Below are 19,381 nucleotides of genomic sequence, written 5' to 3' on the forward strand. Positions count from 1 at the left end.
CAGGGAAGTGCTAAAGACATGGCAGATTGCACCACTTTTTTAAACTTTCCACTCTGTCCTGCACATAGTAAATTACTCAGTATGAGTATCTATAATTTCCCTATTTATTTAAGAGAAATACATCTATTTAAAAAAAATGTTGTCTGTGTACAATTGGACAATATCTACATCTGAACAACATCTACCAAATCTTTAGAGGTGGTAATCTTAGTTTTAGGAAATCTTTAGAGGTGGTAGTCTTAAGGTGGCCATAGACGTAGAGATCCGCTCGTTTGGTGATGTCGCCAAACGAGTGGATGTCTCCCTGATATGCCCACATTGAAGTGGGCTTTATTGGGCTGATCCGATCGTGAGCCCTAGGGCCCAATGATCGAATCATAATGTATCCGATACGGGCGGTCGCATCGCAGGACCGCATAGACGCACAGATGCGGCCGTGATCCAACGGGATTTTTTAAACTGCCGATCGAGATCTGGCCGACTTTAGGCCAGATATCGATTGGGGAAGCCCATTGGATGGCCCCACACATGTGCCAATAAGCTGCCGACTCGTTCTGTCTGCAGCTTTTATTGGCCCGTGTATGGGGTTCTTTAGTTTTGGGAAATCAAAAGCAATGTTCGAACACCTAATTATGTCCATTCTTCTCTCTGAAAGTTAAAGCACATGATTAATAGAACATTTAAAAAAACTCTCAGAGCTATGATTAGCTACAGAACTGTTTTCGCTATCAATAAGGTGCTTTGATACCGGTAATGTAATATTGCCCAGGTTAATTGACGATTCATGTTGAGAAATGCGTGATTTAACCATTTTGTGTTGTCTCACCAATATAGGTGAGTCCACATGGACAGGTTAAAGCATACACAACATATTTTGAAACACAGGTATAGTGTACATGTAATTGGGCTATATAACCTGTTCCAGGATGTATAAACTCTCTGTCTTTGAATAACACTTGGACATTGTGTAAAACCTATGCAGCAAAACATACTAGGGGTCCTCATGTCCAAAAATTTATCAGTACAAATTTTGTTTTTTTTTACAGATTATGTTACTAAATGTGGGGGTATTTGTAAAATGTGGCAATGTCCATATCTGTCCACTACAGTTGTTATATTGGGTACCAAATGGGATATCTTTATAGGACTCCTACCTAAAGCTGGAGGTCTGGTCACCCTATGTAACAGTGGTGATTATCAAATTGTGATGTGAATTGAGCTGATTTTTGACCTGATATGCACTTGAGGAAGCCAAAATATGTAGTGCATGATATTACTACAATAAAACACTATGATTAAGTCATAAGACATGTTCTGCTGTCTGGATAACACTTTCTTTATATCTTGTTTCTGAGATGCCATATAATGAAAATCTTGATAAATGACTAATTGTATATATACTGTATATTGTCAGTAGGTCCCTAAGCTCAGGTAACTGACAGCAGCACAGAGCATGTGCTGTGAATCAGCAAGAAAAGAAGATGGGGAGCTACTAGGGGCATATTTGGAAGCATATATCTTCACTAATAAAGTGTTGTGGTAAATGGCTGGTTAAGAAACTCAAAACAGTATTTCTAGTTTACTTTTTTTTTTTTTTTTTTTGCTTTAATTCCCTTTTAAGTGGGATTGCACAGCTGAGCCTTGTACTTACTGCTTACCCTATGACAAGCACATGCAGTTATTCTAACAGGGGGATACACCTCTTATGTGTGCTTTACGTTTTAAAGGCACTGAAAGTTGCATATGAACTGTTGAAGCAATGGAAAAACATTTATAATTTACTGTGTATTTCAAGAATTCAGTGTCATGCATTTTTTAATCATCTATTAATGCTATAGAAAGGCTATCAGTCCAGGCAACCAGCTTGTCCACTTCTGTTTCCCAGGGCTCTCTGTCAGACCCAATTCCATGGTGTGAGCTTACAGTCTTCATATTACTGCTTCCATTGGACAATTTCTCTCTCTTCTTAATATGGGTTACTGAGGTCAAACGGCGTTTCCCTGAATGTACTGTATGGCATAAAGCATTTTCAGTTAGCAGTATGTAAAAGTCATATTGAACATAAAATAATAGCAGTAATAGGTTTATTTTTTTTTTCATTTTATTTTATTCATTTGTACTTTGAAATATTAAAAATGTAAAGCATGTTATTTGATATGCAGATTTCTCCTTTAATTAATTTTTTTTATTTAATGCTTGAAATATTATAACACAACATATGGCAATGCAGTTACATGTATATTAAATCAGTTAATCACAAAATAAAAAAATATTACAAATTATAGGCATACATATATGTATGATATACAGTTAGGGAAGGTGACAGTCATGTTGTATAATCACTCACCTGAAGGTACATTAATAAAAGACCCTAAATCAGTATTGGTGGGTCATTTGACAATGACCTAGCCGCTAATCGTGTAGTTCAGGTATGGGATCTGTAATCTAGAAAACCCCTTATCCAGAAGGCTCTGAATTACAGAAAGGCCATCTACCATAGACTCCATTTTAAGCAAATAAATCAAAATAATTTTTTAAATAATTTCCTTCTTCTCTGTATTTCTAAAACTGTATTTTCATGAGCCCAACTAAGATATACTGTATACGTTTTGGTTAAATAATTTCCTTTTTCTCTGTATTTCTAAAACTGTATTTTCATGAGCCCAACTAAGATATACTGTATACGTTTTGGTGTCAAAACAATCCTTTTGGATTAATATAATGTTTAAATGGTTTTCAGCAGCCTTAATTTATGGAGATCCAAATAATGGAATGAACTTTTATCTTTTAACCTGGACATTATCTGCAATGAGTTTACATCCCTACAGGCCAAGACAGTTCCTGTCGGCCCCCCCTACCCTAAGACACACGCCTGTACACACACTGTACCTGGCATGGTTTAAAATGGGAAACAATATCTGCCTAGATCACCATCACTCATCTGACTTCACCTTATTATAGGAGTTTCCGGCAGTGGCCTTTACTATTCCTATAAAGTATAGCAACACAGGGATAATAATCTCCTTGTCTGTTCAGTATAACTTGCCTTTCATTTACTGCTTCAGTGGAGCAGAAACAGGGAATATGAGTTGCTGGCAACTATGGGCTATGTAAGGAGATCACTGAGCTCATTTGAGACCATTTGCACAGTACTCAGGCCTTCCAACTGGTTCTTATATCAGTGAATGAATGATAAAAAAGGAGTAAAGTTGACATCTATTGCGTATATATATATATATATATATATATATATATATATACCAAGAGGGGGGGGGAGAGGGAGACCCGGGGAGGGGGAGACCCTGAGCGTTAGTTTTTTTACCCAGGCAGTTTCCCCTTTAGTTTGGACACATAAGGTTGTTCTCAGTAAGCACTGGGTGATTATTTCCCTTTCCAGGGTCAAAGTGATGTAAAAGAAAATCTGTATTTAGCCAGTAGGTGGCAGTGTATAGGGCATATTTATTATGCTGTGTAAAAAAACAGCGGAATAATACACCTCACAACACCATGCTTCATCATGTAAAAAATTAAATATGTAAGAAAATTTTTACGCATTTTTTCTTAGAGTGACTTCCGCTGGAAGCAATGTGAAACAACGGCAGCAAATCTGGTGTTCGTGTGGCGTATAATTACACACACTTTGATGAATTTGCCATTTACACCATAGCTTTTTACACCATTTTGTCAGCGAATTTCGTTTTACACAGCATAATAAATATGCCCCATAGAATATAAAAGATAGAGCACACATGTGCTCAGTATCTTTCCTCGGAACTCACTTTGCCGGGGATGTTGATACAGGATAAGGGCTAGTCCACACGAGGAGATTCAGGGAGATTTTGTCGCCTGGCTACTAATCGCCTCGTCTTTTGAGCAACTATCTCCCTGAACTGCCTCAGCGTTTTTCCCCATAGGCTACAATGAAAAGTCGCCTGCGCTAATGCACACGCAGCGATGCGTTTTCAATAGTTGCCCAAAGTTGCCTCAGTGAGGCAATTTCAGGCAACTATTGAAAACGCATCGCCGTGTGTGCATTAGCGCAGGCGACTTTTCATTGTAGCCTATGGGGAAAAAACGCTGAGGCAGTTCAGGGAGATAGTTGCTCAAAAGACGAGGCGATTAGTAGCCAGGCGACAAAATCTCCCTGAATCTCCTCGTGTGGCTGGTCTGGGTAGGTGACAGGCCTAGCTAGGATTAAGGTAGTATACCGTTAGTTTATGGTTATAGTCACTCTAGGATTGAATGGTCGGCTCAGGGGAAGTTAGTTGAGCAGCCCTTTGCTACAATGAGGTGTTTAGTGGTGTTAAGACCCTGCTTTGATCAAGCAGCTAGTGTAGGGACACGAGTGGGTGAGCTCAGGGCCAGGTAGGGTGCCAAGACCCCACAGTGAAATTGCCTATACTGGGGATAAGATCAACACAAAGTTTTTGATGTAATTTTTAAATTTTATTTAAAGGAACAGTTCAGTGTGAAAATAAAACTGTGTAAATAGATAGGCTGTGCAAAATAAGATTATGTTTCTAATATAGTTAGTTAGACAAAAATGTAATGTATAAAGGCTGGAGTGACTGGATGCCCATTTTGCCGCTCGAGGAGGCCTTCGTTTTTCCACCCCCCCATCCCCATGGCACTCACCTTTTCATTACCGGACGTGGGTCAGGGGGGGTCCACGTCGCTAGTGCGCTCTCTGCACTAGATGAGCCAAATTTCCGGGTTGAAAACCGGAAATTCGGCTCTTAAAGTAACCAGGACACTAATTTCTGCTTTTCAGCTCTATAACTCTGAGCTTGTCAGCAACTTGAAGGGGGGTACATGGGACATAACTGTTCAGTGAGTTTGCAATTTATCCTCAGCATTCAGCTTAGATTCAAAAACAAAAGTTATGACACATGTAGCCCCCCCCTCAAGTCACTGTAACCAGGGTAACCAGTCAGTGTAAACCAAGAGAGTTGAAAAGCAGGAAGTAGTGTTCTGGCTGTTATGTGAGACATCCAGTCACTCCAGCCGTTATACATTAAATTTTTGCCTAACTAACTATATTAGTTTACCATACCTTTTATGCCTTTATTCTGCAGCCAATTGTGACTATATCTTGTGCTACTGTATATAGATCTAAAGGATTCCATGAATAAAGTTACATAAATGAAGGTTAAATATTAAAGTCAAATAACATAAATGATTAGTGTATTTATTAATTCCACATGAATTACCTGCTAAACTGTCTAGTGTGTGGAACTGGATATCCATCTCTGATATGAAATGCTTCGCTGATGTTTCAGCATTGCGAATTATTAAACTGCAAGAGTGAAAAAGTGTATTTCTCAACATTTCACCCTGATTATATTGTTGAAAAAACGAATTTGATATTTAAACATACTATTCATTGTAATTCCACTGTGAAGATTTTCCTGTATTGGAAGTAGCTTCTTTACAACCTGCAAGAAAAATAAAATGCAAAGATAGTTCACTTGAAGTGAAGGAATAAGGTCTTATCAGGTTTATAATGTATAATAAGGTCTAATATCAAATGCAGTGGGCACTGATGTAATAACTAAAAACTCTACTACCTTTTGCAGTTCCCAATGACTTTATAGGGAACTATGCTGAAGTGCAACACGTACTGTCCAATTGCCAAGCACTGAAATCACTTTATCCCTACCAGTGCACTTGGTGACTCTTAAAGGAAAACTATACCCCCAAAATGAACACTTAAGCAACAGATAGTTTACATCATATTAAGTGGCATATTAAAGGAACAGTTCATTGTGAAAATAAAAACTGTGTAAATAGATAGGCTGTGAAAAATAAAAAATGTTTCTAATATACTGGATAGTTAGCCAAATATGTAATATATAAAGGCTGGAGTGAAGAGATGCCTAATAAAACAGCCAGAATCCAACTTCCTGCTTTTCAGCTCTATAACTCTGAGTCAGTCAGCGACTTGAAGGGGGGCCACATGGTACATTTCTGTTCAGTGAGTTTGTAATTGATCCTCAGCATTCAGCTCAGATTCAAAAGCAACAGAAATGACCCATGTGACCTCAAGTCTCTGATTGGTTACTGCCTGGTAGCCAGGGTAACCAGTCAGTGTAAACCAAGAGAGCTGAAAAGCAGGAAGTAGTGTTCAGACTGACTTGTTATACATCAAATCACTCCAGCCTTTATACATTACATTTTTGGCTAACTAACTATATTAGAAACATGTTTTATGTTGCACAGCCTATCTATTTACCTAGTTTTTATTTTTACACTGAACAATTCCTTTAAAGAATTTTACATCTCCTTGAGCCGCCATTTTGTAATGGGCTGTGTGCTGCCTCAGAGATCACCTGACCAGAAATACTACAACTCTAACTGTAACAGGAAGAAGTGTGGAAGCAAAAGACAGAACTCTGTCTGTTAATTGGCTCATGTGACCTAACAAGTATGGTCTGTTGGTATGTTTGGCACTTATTTTTTAAAATGGCAATTTTCTATTTATGATTACTCAATGGCACATACTACTAGAAAAGTATATTATTATAAAAATGGTTTATTTACATGAAGCAGGGTTTTATATATGAGCTTTTTATAGAGACCTACATTGTTTGGGGGGTATATTTTTCCTTTAAATTCAGCAAAAAGCATGTTCAAACAACAAAGCAAGTACACTGGCAGGAGTAAAGTTATTCATGCCTGCCTCTGTGCTGGACAACTAAGATGGTTGATTCTTGAAAAGATTACCCCAAACAATCAGCAAGATAATAAAAAATTATTATTACAAAGGGAATGCCATTGGATCTGGGCATTGCAAACAAGGGTCCCACGTGGACTGAATGAGGAATTCAATCTAGCTTGTTATCTCTGAGATCCCTTGCTAATTTTAAATATACTTAAAATGTTAATATGTTGCCTTTCCTCTCTATTTTGCAGATATTGAGAATTTGAATCGATTTGTTGCAAAGGCAAGGCAAAAAATAATCTTTTGATGTGAGAAGGTTGAGGGCAAGATAGTGTTTCAAACCTGGGCAGAATGCTACAATGTTTTTAATGGTTTTTTAGCTCTATTAAAGGAATGTTTTAACGTTTATATTGATATACCATTTAACTTTTTTTCACAGGAATTTTTCAGTATCTTTAAAAAGTTGTGTTTAAAAAAACTTTTTTTCAAATTTTGTCTAATACCTTGGGAACTTTATTTGGACTTTTTTTGGACTTTTTTTATTTATGGTGATTTCACTGATGGTTATTTATGCATGAACGGATTTTCTAATTGTATTAACTAAGGGTCAAGTTATCAATCATGTGTGGGTACATTTATGAATATGCATTAAGAAAAGTTTAAAAGGTTCACTTTGTGGTGTGATTTGCTGTCTGATGAAGGGGCACGCCCCCGAAACGTAACGTTGCAATAAACACGCAGGGCTTTGCCCGCATGCATTGAGCTCTGAGTGCCAGTTTTCTTCTTGCTAACCGTGTTTCATTAAGGGTTGCCGATCCCTTTCAACTGTGCACCAGGCCAGCTTGTACCATAGAGGCCAGGGTGTGCTGGTGGGTTTTGGAAAACCCGTAAGATAGTCAGATTTTCTTTAGCACTTGATTCAATAAAACATTTAGGCCTTCTCTTCCCTTACATGGTAGGCTCAGGAATTTTTGCCCTCTAGTGACAAACCCAAAAATTGCACTAAGGCCACTCAAGCCTTACTAGATTTGCAATCAAGCCATAGAAGTAAGGCTAATGGCAGACATGGCGGATTCCCCTACTCCGAGAATCAGTCCCTTTCTTGCCTGCTCCTGTGACTTCTTGCATCAGGCTGGGTGCAGGCACTCGAGGCAGAATTCGCCCACATTTATCTACACCCGGGCCGACACAGTGGTTCTGGGTGCAGGCAAAGAAGGGACTGATTCTTGGTATAGGGTTGATTCCTCAGCCCGCATTTACCTGCAAGCCAAGAATCTGCTACATCTGGCATGTAGATCAAGATCATTGTATGGGCAGAGCTTGAATGGGAGAGGGGTGCAGTTTTTCCACTTAAAAAGGTATCTGTCACGCAATGGGAGAAAAGCTGCATTGTGGGTAAAAAACATACTGATTTGCATACAAAAAAGCACAATGCACTTGGGTTCATAAATGACCCCTAATGTAACTATAGAAACAATGGTATCATACTGAATGTTTATAAAGTTCTAAGTCTGAAAGACTAAAGATAAACATTTGACTTCAAGCAATATACATTTTATCAAGTACTTAGATCTTCTTACTCAGATGGTTTAAATCTTCTGCAGGTTTAGATGTTGCAATCTCAGTCCAGTTTCTATGATAATCTTCAAACGAGACGGGCTTTATCTTTCTGTAAAGAGTAAATCACATGTCTCGTGAGCAGAGAGCTTGTGTTTATAACACCCCTGCATCTGTAAAATAGAATCACTTTGCAAGTAATATGGTTTTAATTATGTCTTACTTGATGGACCATGCTAAGTAAAAATGAAACCATATTTTGTTGCAAATGATAAATTACCTTGACTCTATTTGCTGCAAGCATTTCAGACAATAATGTCAAAATCACAGCAAAGCAGCTGTTGTGAACTATAATTCCCAGAATTCTCTGTTAGCCAGAGAAGGCTACAGAGAAGATGCAGGCAGATGTAGCTCACCACAAGTAACATTCTGCAATATTTATGGGCCAAAGCTCAGAAATAGGGACTTATCAGTAATATAAATTGTCATTGGCCTTTCTGTCGCTAAACCAACTAAGGTTGGGCCCTTGTTGGAGATGCTTAGTTCAAAAATGATTGCTTAGAGTAACAGGGTCAATGTTTGACTGGATACTGGTGTATCTTAATGTTACATAAGTATAATAAACACATTGGCAGAAACCTAGTGTGGAAGAAAAAGACCCTTTTGGGAGTTATAAATCTTCGTTTTAAAGATAAAAAAAAGTCCTCTCCGAGACAAGTTTAGGAAATATGCAAGCAACTATTTATACCCAAAGGTGAGCTTTAAACTTGAATGATAGATCATCTGGTCACTCTTTACATTCCATAAATATTAATTTATTTTTAGTGTTTCACAGTATTGGCCTGAACTAACAGAAAATACACAGCTGATTATTTCTGTTTTCTATAACATATGTAAGAGAGATTGCCAAGCCTGGACAGATCTATCAGATAGCTTATAGTACATCATAACTCACTGAAAGAATTTTATGTTTTCACTGTGAGTGTTAATGGGATGTAATGGCCTTTAAAATTCAGTCAGCCCACCTAGGATTTGCTTTTTTTTGTAGCTGCTTTACAATTTTATTTATTTTATGACAGTTAAAATGGGTCCTTAAATTGGGTGTATAGTTCTTCTTTAATGGGATTAATGAATAGCACTTTAACCACATTCAGTGGGATCCAAACTCTTGCTAGACTATAGATAAAAATACAATTCATTCATTTTTATTGTGCTGTTTACCTGCATTGATGAAACCCTCTATTTACTAGCGCTGGGTAGTGGTCAGTCACTATTATTTCTCATGCTGCTAAATACAAATTAGGTATAACTATATTTATAAAGCACTGTAAGGACCTGCAGTGCTGTACAATATATTAAAGTAAACACAGAGTGGACAAGTAACATAATATAATAAATATATATATATATGTAAGTACACAGAGCTTAAGTGCCATGTGGTAGGTCCTTGTCCTATAGAGTTTACAGTCTAAGTGGGTATAAGTCAGGGGTGTCCAAACTACGGACCGCGGGCCAAATGCGGCCCGATATCCATTTTTAATTGGCCCGCAGCAATTGGATTCAGCAGTGTTTTCTGGCGCATGCACAGTAGAGGCATTTGCCGGTACGGAGCTACTGAACGCCTGAAAGTCACGATGTTTCTGATTTCTTTTTTCGGAAACTTCGTGACTTTCGGACCCATGCGTAGTAGCTCCGTACTGGCAAATGCCTCTACTGCGCATGCGCCAGAAAACGCAGCTGAATCCAGGAAAAAGAGAGCTCGGGAGAAGATGGCTGCTGTGAACTCGGCAGGAGAGGACCTGCACGGCGTACGTACATCCTTCACCACGAGTGAGTGGCCCGGCTGTTTGTGTATTTTACTGCATATGGCCCTTGGTGAAAAAAGTTTGGACACCCCTGGTATATGTATTACTGTTAAAAAACATACTTTGATCCCAAATATTCTCTGTGTTTAATGTTCTGTAAAAGAAAGGATGTAATTCACATGCATACAAAGAAATACACAGTTAAACTTTGGATATAGATTAAAGGAAAGTAGATTTTTTTAACTGGATTTTTTTTACACAAAAATCCTTAAAGGAAAACTTTACTCCCAAAATGAATACTTAAGCAATAGATAGTTTACATCATATTAAGTGGCATATTAAAGAATCTTACCAAACTGGAATATATATTTAAGTAGATATTGCACTTTTACATCCTTTCCCTTGAGCCACCATTTTATGATATTCTCTGTGCTGCCTCAGAGATCACCTGACCAGAAATAATGCAGTCTAACTGTAACAGAAAGAAGTGAGTGAGGAAAACACAGAACGTTGTCTGTTAATTGGCTCATGGGACCTATCATGTATGGCTTGTTTGTTTGTGTGCACCATGAATCCTAGGATCCAAGGGGTGGCAATTTTCTAGGTAGGATTACCCAATGACACATACTACTAAAAGGTATAATATTATGAAAAAAGTTTATTTACATATGAGCTGTTTTATGCAATATATTTTTATAGAGACCAACATAGTTCGGGGGTTTAATGTTATGCCAGACAAGTGAATCTGCTAGTGGGTGTGTATACTATACATTGCCAATGTACTGGCAATAGTGATAAAGAAGTTGATAGGTTGCATTTTCAGACAGGAAAGATAAAATCTGCTGGTGCGGGTTAAGGAATTTTACAGGGTACACACAATGGGCCATATCCAAACCATCGAGAAAAAGGTTTATCACGTGAAAACTCATGGACGAGATTTGATTTGAGATACAATTCATATCCAAACCATCGAGAAAAAGGTTTATCACGTGAAAACTCATGGACGAGATTTGATTTGAGATACAATTTAATTCACTAAAACTTATCTCACTGTTTATCACGTGAAAGCTCTATTGAAGTCTATGAGAAAACACTTAGAGGCAGATTTGTCAAGGGTCGAATTTCGAAGTGATAAATACTTTGAAATTCGACCATCGAATGGCTTTACTTGGCTTTCGAATATCGATGTCGAAATTTTTTTCACCGAATTTGAACGTTTTGCAATCAAAGTAAATTAGCAGTAAAATTGATTTCATCCATTGATCGAACGATTTTTCTTCCACTTCAAAAAACGTAGAAAACTGCTCTAGAAGGTCCCCATAGGCTAACATAACACTTTGGCAGGTTTAATTTGGCGAAGTATTGAAGTCGAAGTTTTTTTAAAAAAAAGACAGTACTTCGATTATCGAATGGTCGAATATTCAAACGATTTTACTTCAAATCGAATTCAAAGTCAAAGTCGTAGTATCCTATTCGATGGTTGAAGTATCCAAAAAAATTTATTACTTCGAAAATTCCCTCGAATTCACGTCAACCCTTGATAAATCTGCCCCTTAAACTGTATTTGGAGAAAAGATTTTTCTCCTCGAACTGAATCTTGTCCATGAGTTTTCCCATGATAAACCATGAGATAACGAATTAAGTCAGGTCCTGTTCATTAGAGAGAGAGAGGTACTGAAAGCAGCAGGGAAGTACTGTTACAGTGACAATACAAAGGGTGGTTAGCAGATTATTATCAGGAGGGGGTGTGGGAGCAGATAAGGAAGCAAATGGGACTCAGAGTGAGCTAATAAGGAAATCCCTATAGAGGAGTTGTCCAGATATAAATGCTTGGCTTGTTACAGCAGCACCACCTATACCTATTAGATAGAAACAACAATTCGCTGCCTGTAGTATTGACAGCATGGTAATACTTAAAAAGCTCCTAAATATTTTGGCACTAAATAAAATGTTTTGTGGGAATATGTAATTATGTCTTCTGAACATGAAGCCTGCAGAATTTACTCTGAAGAATTTTACCTCATAATGTTTATTTAGATGGCTCACAAAAAAAGGAAACCAGGGAACTATCTAGGACTATGGTAGGTTTTATAAAGTAGGAAGCTGCTAGTCAGCAAGTATATACAAGTTTGCACTCAATTTAGATAGTATGAGGTTAAACACACATAATACTACCATAGATTGTACTGATTTTAACTAGCAGTGCTGATAATCATAGTCCTGCACTGAGGTGAATGTGCCACTTGGGTGCAGTGTGACTCATTTACTTGAGTTTACACACAAATTCAACAGACTGAAGTTCAAAACATATATTGTATAGTTTAAGGATATAATTTGTACAACAACAGTTATTGCTGCTGGACGAAGTCTCTTCATGACAAGCAACAGAAGTGGTTGTGTTGAACTGCAATAATTCCAATAATTATTGTACAATATTAGAGTACAGTTTAACAGTCTATATTTAATAGGAATATATTCAGTATTTAGCTAAACTTAGTGGGCCTCGTTTGCACTCCTAAAATTTTGTGTTTTTGACCAAGTGAATGTTTTGTAATACATATTGCGTATATAGTGAATAAAGTACCCCCTCTTGTAAAATATAAGGATATTAGAAGTTACCGAGGAGTTTCATGACCATATAAAAATACGAGGCCGAAGGCCGAGTGTTTTTATACAGGTCATGGAACTCCGAGGTTACTTCTAATATCCTCATATTTTGCAACTGGGGGTACTTTATTTATTATAATACACAAGTTTCAGTGAGTCATGTGACAGAAATGACATCAGAACTCACCGTTTATAACTGATGACATCAGAACTCACCGTTTATAAGGATATAATTTACAGGATATTCATGGCTTTTGTGTATTATAATAATATTATGTCACTATTAATCAGGTATTGCATTATATGTACACATGTACTGAGCATGAGTGAGATTACTGTTAAAGGAGACGTAAATATAACTACAAAATAGTCCCCAAACTTGTAGACAATTATGTCCGCCGCATCCCCTGTACAACTTGGGAAAAGAGGCAACAGGAAGTGGGTGGGACTAGAAGACTTTTTCGGAAAATTTCAATAAATCAACCTGAAACACAACTTTTTATATTTAACTTTCTATATTCTGTATTAAAAAGAATATTATACCTTGGCACAATTTTGTTTTTCACACAATATATCCCCTTTAACGTTTAGTTATAAAGAGTACTTACACACAGGTGTTTATTCTGTGTTTTTTTTTAAACACACCCACTGAGTGCAAAAAACGCAAACATTGCATTAAAAAGTGGTTTTTTTTTACGCAACTATATGTGTTTTTTCCATTCCAAACACAACACTCTGTTCTATTAATAACGGAACATGCTTCAAGCGCAAGAAAATACAACATGCTGCATCTGCAATAAAACGCAAATGGAGTAAATCGTAACTCAGAATGCTCCTAGTACAGCCAGGCAGAATTTAATGGAATCAATTAGCTAATGCATTTATTTGCACTTATTTATTTGCATTTACGTTCGGTAAATGCAGAAAAAAACACAGCAAAATACACCCATGTGTAAGAGCCCTAATAGGAATCCATATTCAGACCCATCCCTAATGCCAACAGTCAAATCAATTGCCTTGCAGGTTGTTTTTTTTATAAGTGCTTCTAGTCACCTTCATTGAGGTTCTCTTAACCCTGTGTAATTCCCAGGGTTGGTGAGGGGTACAGAATATATCTACCTGCCGAATAATTCTGTTTACAGCTGTTACACAAGCAATGGTTCTAATCTATTAATATTAACCAGCATTACTGGTAAGCCAGCTCAGGGCTACTTTCCACCCTTTACCCGCAAGCTGCCAATGTTTGGCTGTTAATTTCCTAGCCACTCTTGTGTTTCCTGAATTGGCTAACTTGCACAGCCTGGCTCCCTGCCAAGAGTTCCAAGATTGTCACAAATATTAACTGATTCGGCTTAGTGTCTTGTGTGACATGTTGCTCTGATCCTTAGCGTTTATTTAGAATCCCCACCATAAGGTTTTTGGAACAGGGACAGAGATTAAAACACTTGTATCCGCTTACAGCCAATTCTCTGTTCATTTGAATAGAAAATGCTGTGCCCTTGGCAGAAACCACATGGCAATGAATGTGCCTCAAGCATCAAACAAGACAGTATTGTTGACAAAAAGTAAGGGTTGCCAATCACAGTACCAGGGAATTTACTGCCCCATGTAAGCACAATGCAACTGGAAAAGAATGTAATAAAAGTCATAAACAAATTGCATAATTATCAACAGAATAACATTTTACAATTATAATTGGTCAGTTAATACATTTTGAATTTGAATTATGCATAGTGTACTTTTTTAAACCTGCTTGAAACCTGCTTTTTTTTATTACATACTGTATACTATGCAATGGCTCAAAAGATAAAATATGTTTGAATCATTGGTTGCATTGTAATTACTATTTTTGTAAAAATTCTGTTACATTTCTTCATAGAAGTTTCAAATTTTTTCCTGCAAACTACAAACCTTTACACAACATTACACATTGTTTTCAGGCACAGGGTTCTGTACTCGGCCCTCTGTTGTTCTCCTTGTACTCTCTCTCTTTATATCTTTATTTGGCCTTAAATGTCACTTATATGCTGATGACACCCAGATATTTATATTTATATATAGACACCTCTTCACTCACCACTGACATTCAGACCCAGATTATGAACTGACTCCTAGATACTGTATCTCCTCCTGAATGAACCAACACCACCTCAAATTCAACCTAGCTAAAACTGAGCTCATCGTCTAGCCCTTCCTTTCACCATTGCTATTAATGGCATGACCATTAACCCTGTTAATTCTGCTAGGGTTCATCTTTGACCTGTCTCTCTCCTTCTCCAATCATATTTATACTACTGCCAAAACCTGCCACTTTTTCCTCAGCAATATTGCCAAGATATGCCTCAATCCTTCACACATAACAGCCAAAACACTAATCTACACCCTTATCCTATACAGTAGACCAGGTTTGTCCAACTTGCGGCTCGCAGGCTGCATCCGGCCTGTGTGTCCCCTCACATAAACGTTTGCCTGCTGTGACTGTTTACCTTATGTAAGCTTTAAAAGGTATCATTACTGAAATTAACTGGTTCTTGCATAGTTTAAACCCAGGGTCGGACTGGGGGGCCTGGGGCCCACCATGACGCTGTCCAGGGGCCTCCTCTGGATCCCCCTACTGCGTCACCGTGCATGTCACCCTCGAGTTACAAACCCCGGGGGCCCCCGCGTGCATGCACGTACGGAGCCGCACAGCGTACATTCTTGAATGGAGCTGCGCTCCAAATTGTTTTTTTTTGTGGGGCCTGCAGATCAGGAGAGGGGCTACACAGCAGCTTTTTTTATATAAACATAGTAGTGTTTCTGAAGCAAACACAGCAGTTTTACCAGTGCAGGGAAACACTGCATTATATTTTTATTACTTTAAAACAATTAAATTTTTTGATTTTACTTGTCCTTTAATCTTGTCCACGTTCACCTTCTTCATCTTTCTGTCTGGTATACACCTACTTAGATTGTAAGCTATATGGGCAAATACCTCCTTCCTATGTCTCCATTAAAACATGGCACTTAAGCTCTGTGTACTTATACATTTTTATCGTATTTATATGTTATTTGTCTTCCCTCTGTGTACAATTAAAAACACCACAATTGTATTCTTACAGCACTTTATAAATAAAGTTCTACATACATACAAGGTGCAGAACCCTGGTGCCCGGTCCTGGTGGATGTACTACGTCAGGGTACACTACCTCAGGCGGCAGCAGCACCTGAAACACCGCTGGCCTAGACTATGGGTAGGAAACAGAAGAGGTACATGTCTAGCACCCCTCCATGAGCCTTTTCTGGCTACCCATATTCTGGCGATGCGTGCAGCTCAGCAGAAGGACCCATGACTTTGAGTACTCATACATGGGGAAAGGTGAAAAATTCTAAAAAAATATCAGTTTTTTGCACTTTACAATCTGCTCTGTACATAATAAATGACCCCATTTAACAGTTAATTGAAACGGATGGCTCCCAAAAACACACATGGGCAGGGGGTTCAGTTCTATTGTTATTCTTTCTCTTCAGTCATTTTTCTGTTCAGCTTTCATTCTGAATTCAAAATGAATCCTTAGCTAGGAGTTGAAATTCCAAGCCTGAGAGCTGCAGAACAAAAATGTAAATATTCAGAAACCACAAAAAATAACATTTGAAGACTAATTACAAATTGTCTCAGACTACTGCTGTCTGCATCATATTAAAATGTAGGAGAACTAGGACTTTGGCCGAAAATGTCTTATTTTCAAGGGAAATGAAAACTGGAAAAATACAACTAAGGTATAGGGACAGACTTTACTAATTTTGAATTATGTTGATTTTGCAATGAAATTTTTTTTAATAAAAATTGGTAAGTAAAACGTTACAGACCTTTTCTGAGATGGGGTGTTTACATCTTCTATTGTTCTTACTGTGGCAGAACTTTGCAGAGACTCATCTGTAATATTCCATTTAAGAGTTAACCATTTTATTCTCATCAACTGATGACAAAAAGAGATTTCCTGATGTGTAAGAATAAATAGTTTCATATACATATCAGCATATTTACTAGAGATGCACTGAAATCAGGATTCGGTTCAGGATGCGGCCAGGATTCAGGCTTTTTCAGCAGGATTCGGATTCGGCCGAATCCTTCTGCCCGGCCAAACTGAATCCGAACCCTAATTTGCATATGCAAATTAGGGGCGGGGGAAATCAGAAAACAAGGAAGTAAAAAATGTTTTCCCCTTCCCACCCCTTATTTGGATATGCAAATTAGGGTTCGGTATTCGGCCGAATCTTTCACAAAGGATTCGGGGCTTTGCCGAATCCAAAATAGTGGATTCGGTGCATCCCTAATATTTACAACATTAGGCACCCAATCATAAAGTAGCATTGTTCAGGTAGACCCTGAGGACAAATATTTGGACGATCGCTATGGGTTAGTGATGCAAATTTGCCCAGTGTTAAAAATGGTTTATTTATCCTCATAAAGTTATTGCTCTGGCCATTTGTTGTATTCAAAGAAAGGACTTTACTAGGCTGAAATCACTGCATAATTTCCAAAGAATAGTTTCCAACATATTGAAAAGGATTTTTTTGTAGCAAAAAAAAGCTATAAAGTATAGAAAGCGGTATAAAGTCACATTTGAATACTGAAAAATCTGCCCCATAGGCTGTTTCTTTGAACAGTTTGGCAGGTCCCCCTCTTGCTCAGCTTCTAAATATTAAGTAAATGATGTACATTTTTTCCTTCCACTCATATATATAGAAGAGCCTAGAATGGTTTTATTACTTGGCTTCCAATGACAATGTTGAATGAGCTAGTCTTCCCAAGTATTTCCTTTATACTGTATAATAAGCAACTAAAATCAAATTATACTGAGCCTGGTGTCCTTGTATTATAAGAAGCACATTTATACTGTTATTAATATAATAATATATATTACTAATGGAAAAGTGGAGGCTTATCTGCCTTTTACTCACTGAACTTGCACTTGTTATCAGCACTTACTCACTTTTCTGTTGACTGTGCTATAAATATACAGTGAGAATGTTAAGAGATGCATGCCACGGTGACAAATGAAAAAACGAAATTCAACGGCAGCTATTACATTTAAGTATAAATAGGGTTGGTAATCACATACAGGTTTTTTATTAACTCATTAGATTCATTGCACACTGAGTGCTATTGGAGGCCTGGTTTTCATACAATTGTATAAATGTTTAGTATTTTGATTGCTCTCTCTCAGATAACCAATATTTAACCTATATCTCCCTTTCTTCTAGTTAAATCTCTCATGGCAGGCACTGAATGTATGTATGTATATTTTTATTTGTATAGCGCTCCTTGATGGCAAAGCATTGTACAGCAGAACAATGAATAAAATATAATTTGATATCGTTCAACTCAAATGCATTGTATCTAAATAAATTCTAAATGCTGAAGTAGCTTTATAACTTATGGGTAGTGGCAATCAGACTTCTATGGGATAGGTATATGCATATGTACTATTATTGCTCACCCTGCCTTTACAGTGACCTGGGTGTATATACCCCAGGTCCCTGCACTTCTGAGTTTGCGAACCTTAACACATTAATCACAGATCAGGAGGAGGAAGACACACTCACCGAGTGGAATGAGTGGTCCGGGTGCATTGCCCTGAACCCGTAACTTGAGGGGAAAGTCTTGAAGTGACAAGATGTTGGCAAGAACTCCGTACACCACTCCGTACACCTTCATGACTGGTGTATGCAGTGCTTGCCGAAAATCAATGAAGTAGAACAAACGGGATAATTGCAATAATAAATACAAATAAGTACAAAAATACAATATACATAAATATAAAGTATAGTTACAATACAGATTAAGCGCTTAGTGTCAAGGAGTCAAAAGGATGGAGGTCCCTGCCCTGTAGAGTTTACAGACTAAATGAAAGGGTAACTTACAGGTGCAAATCAGAATTGTGGTGACACTGTATATATTTACTGACTGTAATGAATTTATGACAGGCAAGTTAGGAGTGTAAAATATTCTCATACAGACACATTTACCTCTTGGGCCTCTAGTTTGATAATCTGGTAACTGTTAGGGAACCTTGCAGGCAGATAAGAAAATGGACTAGCTCAGGTTGATCGTTTTTCACTGATAGAGCTGCTTTTGTAAGTAATTGTTACTTGAAGTTCCTAAACCTGATTGTTTTGCCAACCTGACTGTCCCTTCTCAACACTTCAGTTAGAGTTTCTAAAGCTAACATACTGCTGAAGCTCAAATATGGTAGTACCCTCAAAGAGGAACATGGGTAATGGGTAATGTAAAAGCATCTATAAATACTTTTATGGCAAAATTATAGATAGCATGCAAAGACAATATTATGATTGATGTAAAAAAATACATATCTGGTGTCAGTATCTCTTTAAGGCATCCCAGGTACATGCAAGTACCTTTTCTGTCACTCCTGTATGTCACATTCCGGACTGCATTCTAAAACCTCTGCTTAGCTTTAATGTACCATAATACTATAAACATACTTTAATTACCAATGCCATGATTCTGACTTTTGTTTTACTGTAGAATAATAAGTTAATAAACTTACATTCAATCAAACGACAGACTCGTACACAGTTTAAAACAACCACCCTGTACATTGATGGGTTGATCTTCAACATCTGAGCAGCTTCTAGGTTAACTGCATTTTCTAATACTGGGTTAGAAAGCATGGCCTGCATAATAGATATATGAAAAGAGATTATACAAAGTCTGTCAGCTAAAACTGTATGTCATAGTTAAGCC

At 37.6% G+C, this 19,381-nt stretch overlaps 1 protein-coding gene across 3 annotated transcripts in view; it reads right to left on the minus strand.

The window, feature by feature from the left end:
• Positions 1-1,682: 1,682 nt before the first annotated feature.
• ube2u.L (ubiquitin conjugating enzyme E2 U L homeolog) overlaps positions 1,683-19,381 on the minus strand; it is a 28,988-nt gene continuing 11,289 nt past the window's right edge. For 2 of the 3 annotated variants that reach the window (XM_018258239.2, XM_018258238.2), the window contains 6 exons: positions 19,185-19,311; positions 16,480-16,546; positions 8,242-8,330; positions 5,378-5,435; positions 5,211-5,296; positions 1,683-2,009 (listed from right to left, as the gene is read on the minus strand). In XM_018258239.2, coding sequence (XP_018113728.1) covers positions 1,816-2,009; positions 5,211-5,296; positions 5,378-5,435; positions 8,242-8,330; positions 16,480-16,546; positions 19,185-19,311 — 621 coding nt within the window. In that variant the 3' untranslated portion in view covers positions 1,683-1,815. The remainder of the gene's footprint in view (positions 2,010-5,210; positions 5,297-5,377; positions 5,436-8,241; positions 8,331-16,479; positions 16,547-19,184; positions 19,312-19,381) is intronic. The other variant, XM_018258237.2, reaches the window with a different exon arrangement.

This window comes from Xenopus laevis, chromosome 4L (assembly GCF_017654675.1).
Source record: "Xenopus laevis strain J_2021 chromosome 4L, Xenopus_laevis_v10.1, whole genome shotgun sequence".
NCBI classification, from domain to species: Eukaryota; Metazoa; Chordata; class Amphibia; order Anura; family Pipidae; genus Xenopus; species Xenopus laevis.